Genomic DNA, 5,000 nt, shown 5'->3' with positions numbered 1-5,000 from the left:
CAGAAGACGACCCTCTCAGAAGCTCTTTCTACTCTAATTGATTCCTAGCACCTGTATAAAAGCTTCAGATGTTGTCTCCAATGTGAGCAAAATACCACTTATCTGTATTTTCAGACTATTATGCAAGAACAGCCACAAATGATCATGTGATTCATTCTACTGTCAGTGTTTCATTTCTCCTGGAAAAACAAAGCAAAATCAAAACACCTACTTTACTAAGCCCAACGTTGTGGTATTTCTTCTCCATGATTTTCTTCACTGGCTCCTCTTCCTTGAAAGTAATGAAGCAAAATCCACGCCTCTTGTTAGTTTTGTTATCCATGGGGAGTTCTATAGACTCAACCTGGCAGAGAACAGTTGCGTTAACTTCCATCCTGCCATGGCAGATATTCCAAATATTTCTAACAGCTCAGATTTGCTAACTTAAATTATTTACAGTTAGCAAATTATTTCAACTAGGTGACAGCGTGCCTCCACCATGAACTTTACATTATTAGATATAAATAAATATCACTATCATAGACAATAAAAAAACATCACCACTAGAAATTATGTTCCCAATTGCACAAAACACTGTTCTCACCCAACTCATTATCATTTGCCTGCTCAGTAATTTTTAGAAAACACAGTGTACAAAGAATATTCTGTGAGTGGTGGATAAGCAGTCTCAAGCTGACTCTCAGTTTTAACTTGGTTAATTATGGGGTAAATAGGTGTTTCAAACCTTTAGCAAATCTAAATATTCAAGCATTGTATGAAAAACTTTTAACTTAGCAAAAGTTCATGGTTCTGCTTGTCCATTATGTATGCTAAACAGGACAAATGTTAGTTTTATTTCAATACCTAATTGCAAACAAAAAGATCTCCTTTCAAATGGCATGTGAGAACTCAGCTTAGGCAAATAGTTGTTACAGTCTACCACAGAGTAAGAGGGCAGGCATTTCATAACCCAGCTGACCAACAGCTGAGTTATCATGGTAGTGTTTTAGAACTAGGAGAGGAGCTGCTGCCAACTCCAGTTACTCTCACTAAGCTCACGAAGCACAGCTTCTAAGCTCCGAATACCATCAAAAACCACAGGGAACAGAGAAAGTGAGACAGACTTGCACAGAATTTCAGCAAACTGTCCAAATCCGAGCAACAGCACATCAGCTGGTGTGGGTGAAGAGCATCACGCCCAGCTAACCCAAGCAGCAGGCTCCAAAACAGTGCCTCCCATGCCAGTCTCTGCACAGACAGCCAGGCATCCCACAGATCAGTTCCCGAGTCTGTCATATCCCAGCTTCTCCTTCCACCAACCCAGTTTACATTACCAACCCACATGTAAGGTTCTGAATAGCAAGTCATGTGAAGCTGTACTGGTCATTAAGCTAGAAAGGAGGCTGTGCTTGGGGTTTTTTGTTTTTTGATTTTGTTTTTTTTTTTTACTGCTTACTTCTGAAGTCAGAACAAGTTCTACAAATACAAGCAGTTTATTTCATCATGTACCTCACCAAAAGCTCCAAAGTACTCCCTTATTTTCTCTTCAGGTGTGTCTGGAGATAAGCCCCCAACAAAAATCTTTTTGACAGGTTCTTTTGTTTTCATGGCTTTAGCTCTTTTAGGATCAATGACTTTCCCATTCAGCTTGTGTTCTTTCTGGTCCATGACCTGTGGAAAATGAAAACAAGGCCTTACTCGCAGTTCAAGCCATACAACTCACTGTGGTTTCAAGCAAGGCTCAGTTTATTCCATACCTTTTGTTAATGCCATCACTTCAATTGCAATATTTTTATTCCAGTCATCATCTATTGTGCAAATCCAAACAGTTCTTTGATTTTGATCACTGACACAGACAGTTCTAACAAAGCCTTGCACCAGTAAACCAAAGCCACTTGTCACCCAAGGGAAATAAGGACATGGCATTTCTCAGAAAGCACCAGACAATCCCATCCTTCTCTCCTCAAAATTCACAAAGAAGCATTTTATCTGTGCTCTACCACTGAAGATCAACAAAAGTGACACACTTCCAGGGTACTCTGTCACGAGTAATTTAGAAAGGCTAACACAGCTAATTTTTTGCTTGAAGAAAGCCCAAATGCATCAAAATCTCTGACTCCAATCCCAGTGTTCACCCTGCAGCTCTGCAACATGAAAACTTGCTGCTCTTTTAAAGTTACCCCTTTCATAGCAGTGGGTAGCACCTATTTTTATCCACAGTAGTTTTCAACTGCAAAGCCCAGCAGGTTGCAGCATGTTCTCCTGCAAGTTCTCAAAGGCATACTTTAGGAAATGCTGCTGCTCCCAGCTACTGTAGCATGACTAAGATGGTTTAGGAAGAAAACAATTCCATAAGCATCATTTTAAATAGCTCTATCCCAGGATCACCTATAACAGGCCACTGCAAAAAAAACTACGTGTAATCACTTGTGTGTTATATCTTTACTGGCTACAAATAACATGCTGTTTAATTACATGAATATTACCTTATCTACGCTCTCTGATTCCTTGAAGAGCACAAAGCCAAAGCCTCTTGATCGCCCAGTGATGGGATCCAGCTTCAGAGTGCAGTCTACGACCTCACCAAATTTGGAGAAATAGTCCTTCAGATCTTTCTTGGTAGTGTCCCAGCTGAGGCCACCAATAAACATTTTCCTGTTGATACAAAAATGTTAACGTGATAAAACTTTTTACTTTTGAGAAAGAAGAAAGAAACAGCAGAACTTTATCAGTGAACACTCAACATACGCATAGGAAAGTCTGCACTTTTCAAGATGTCATTTAAATGATCCTGGCCAGATTAGATATAGGCTTGCACATATACAACAGTTATGCACAATCTTCTGCTACACTAGTTTCTTTTGCTATCCCAAAAAGCCATAAGAAGCAATTAAAAGGTATAAGACCACCTCCTTGCACCCTTCAGTCACTGACTCACAGGCTGAGTTCCATTCAGGCCTCTGCAGGCCCCCCGCCACCCCCGAAAAAGCCATTTATGAAACAGACACAGGCAGGACAGGTATACAGAAGCACTGATAAGCCTGCCTGACCAACATGAGTAAACTGCAAACTGAATTCACAAGTGGAGTTGGGTCCCCTCCCCTAGGAAGCTATAAAAAAAGCACTGGACACACAAAGCTAATTTTTCCTCCACCAGACATGATGTAAACTGCTGACATAATCCAAAATAATCAGTAGAATAACTTTCCAAAAGACGTGTGCTGCTGGGAAAACAGGTACAGCCGGTACGTTGAATCATTACAAAAGCAAACTGGGAGCCTGGACTCAAATCACGGCCATCCTGTAACAGTAGTACAGCACACAAAGTTCAGGAATTGCTGAACACCTAAAGGGAGCACTTCATGGTTTGTGTCAACTGAAAATCAAGCCGATGAGCACAGGAACAAAATGCCCCTAGTCATCAGGCATGTGGCTTATATACCCATTCAGAGAGGATTCATTTGAGATGATCTCTTCTAATGCTGATAAAGAAGATTCTACAGCAGGCTCAGAAGTAAAAGGTACAATCCACTGAGACATATACAAACATTTTCTCCAAAGCTCTGCCCATCCTCCCTGTACCAATGTATTTCACAATGATACACGCAGCTTACAGAAGACCTGAGAAGCCACGTGAGCCGGTTTCCATCTCCTCCACTTTCTGCATGCAAACATTCCTGCACCAAATGTGTTGCACTTCCACGTGTCTGACTCTCCCAAATCCAAGCTGCTCATGTGAACTTGTTCCTTGTTGAATTGGCTGCGCTCTTACAAAATAAACAAGAACAACAGCTTCTGACAAACCTCAGATGTATGAGTGGGGTTCAAAAGCTTCAGGTGTTTCTAAATTAATTTTTTTAATTCGTGAACAGGAGCACCAATCCTCTATATCTTTCCTAGCTCTCTCTACAAAAAAATAAAAAATAAAAACATACAAATCCTACCTTGCTGTTTTGGGGAGCAGCATGGAAAAAACGGTCCATGCTGGAAAAACAGCAGCTCCTACTAGCAGGGCTCAGCAATCCCACAGATTTATCAGTGGCTGTGTTTGTTTTTGTTCTAAACAGCAAAACATACATCAGGCTGACAATGTAACATCCTATTTCTGATACACAGACGGAGAATATTGATTCTCTGCTAGTTCCTTCTAAACCTACACGTGCTATGTGATATACAAAGCATTTCTTTTACAGCTATCAACAGAGCAATTAGCACGAGCTACAAACCTCTGCTTTCTATCACTGAGCTCATGACAGACCAAAAACAGGAGCCTGAAATCGATGTCCTTCCAAAGGGCTTTTTTTTTTTTCTTCTTTTTTTTGCATGGGGCATATATATATATGCAAGTGTAGTAAAAGAACAGCAAAAACTGGACAACCATTGCAAAACCGAGGCCAGATCAAAGCTATGATATCATGGGCACACAACCAACTCCTATGCGCAATGCCACTAGGACATGAAAAGCAAGCAAAATACAGGTGCTTCCCAAAGCACAATTTAGCTAGTTTGAGACACAGCAGCGCATGCTTTTTTCCAAACTAAGTTCTGAGAAGTGTGCAGGCACAGCTGTCAAGCGTCAGACGCAGCACAGAACACACCGGTGGCTGCAGGCTCATCAGGAAGTTCCCTGGCCTTCGCCAACATAGGGATATCCCAGCTCCACAGTCGGCAAACAGGAAAACTTGAGGGTAGAAGAACAAGTGTCCCCTTTTTGGCTGAAAACCCTCTCTAGTCCCAGACGCACAGGGAACACCGTATCATACCCATGTTCAGCACCGAGGGAGCGCCGCGTCCGGGCGAGCTGTCAGAACACCGCCTCTCCCCCACCCTGACAAGTGACAGGTCAGAAAACCCCTCCTTGCCGAACAGCTCCGAACTACTTTAACAGCCAGCGCGGGCTGCGGGGCGGTCACCGCCAGCATCACCGCACCGCACGGCAGCGGCGCTTTCTAGGCTGTTCCGACTCCTAAAAACGACGCACCTCCCCACGGACAGCCCCGCGCAGGCAGAGTCCCCGCGGC

At 42.6% G+C, this 5,000-nt stretch overlaps 1 protein-coding gene across 2 annotated transcripts in view; it reads right to left on the bottom strand.

The window, feature by feature from the left end:
- Positions 1-2,660, bottom strand: part of HNRNPD (heterogeneous nuclear ribonucleoprotein D) — a 6,180-nt gene extending 3,520 nt beyond the window's left edge. For both annotated transcript variants that reach the window (XM_003205591.4, XM_019614625.2), the window contains exons 1-3: positions 2,466-2,660; positions 1,489-1,650; positions 212-343 (exon numbers count right to left, since the gene is read on the bottom strand). In XM_003205591.4, the coding sequence (XP_003205639.1) occupies positions 212-343; positions 1,489-1,650; positions 2,466-2,630 (459 nt within the window). In that variant the 5' untranslated portion in view covers positions 2,631-2,660. The remainder of the gene's footprint in view (positions 1-211; positions 344-1,488; positions 1,651-2,465) is intronic.
- Positions 2,661-5,000: the final 2,340 nt, after the last annotated feature.

The sequence above is a fragment of the Meleagris gallopavo genome, chromosome 4 (genome assembly GCF_000146605.3).
Source record: "Meleagris gallopavo isolate NT-WF06-2002-E0010 breed Aviagen turkey brand Nicholas breeding stock chromosome 4, Turkey_5.1, whole genome shotgun sequence".
NCBI classification, from domain to species: domain Eukaryota; kingdom Metazoa; phylum Chordata; class Aves; order Galliformes; family Phasianidae; genus Meleagris; species Meleagris gallopavo.
The sequence above is the reverse complement of the archived record's forward strand: the minus strand, read 5'-3'. Positions and strand labels throughout refer to the sequence as shown.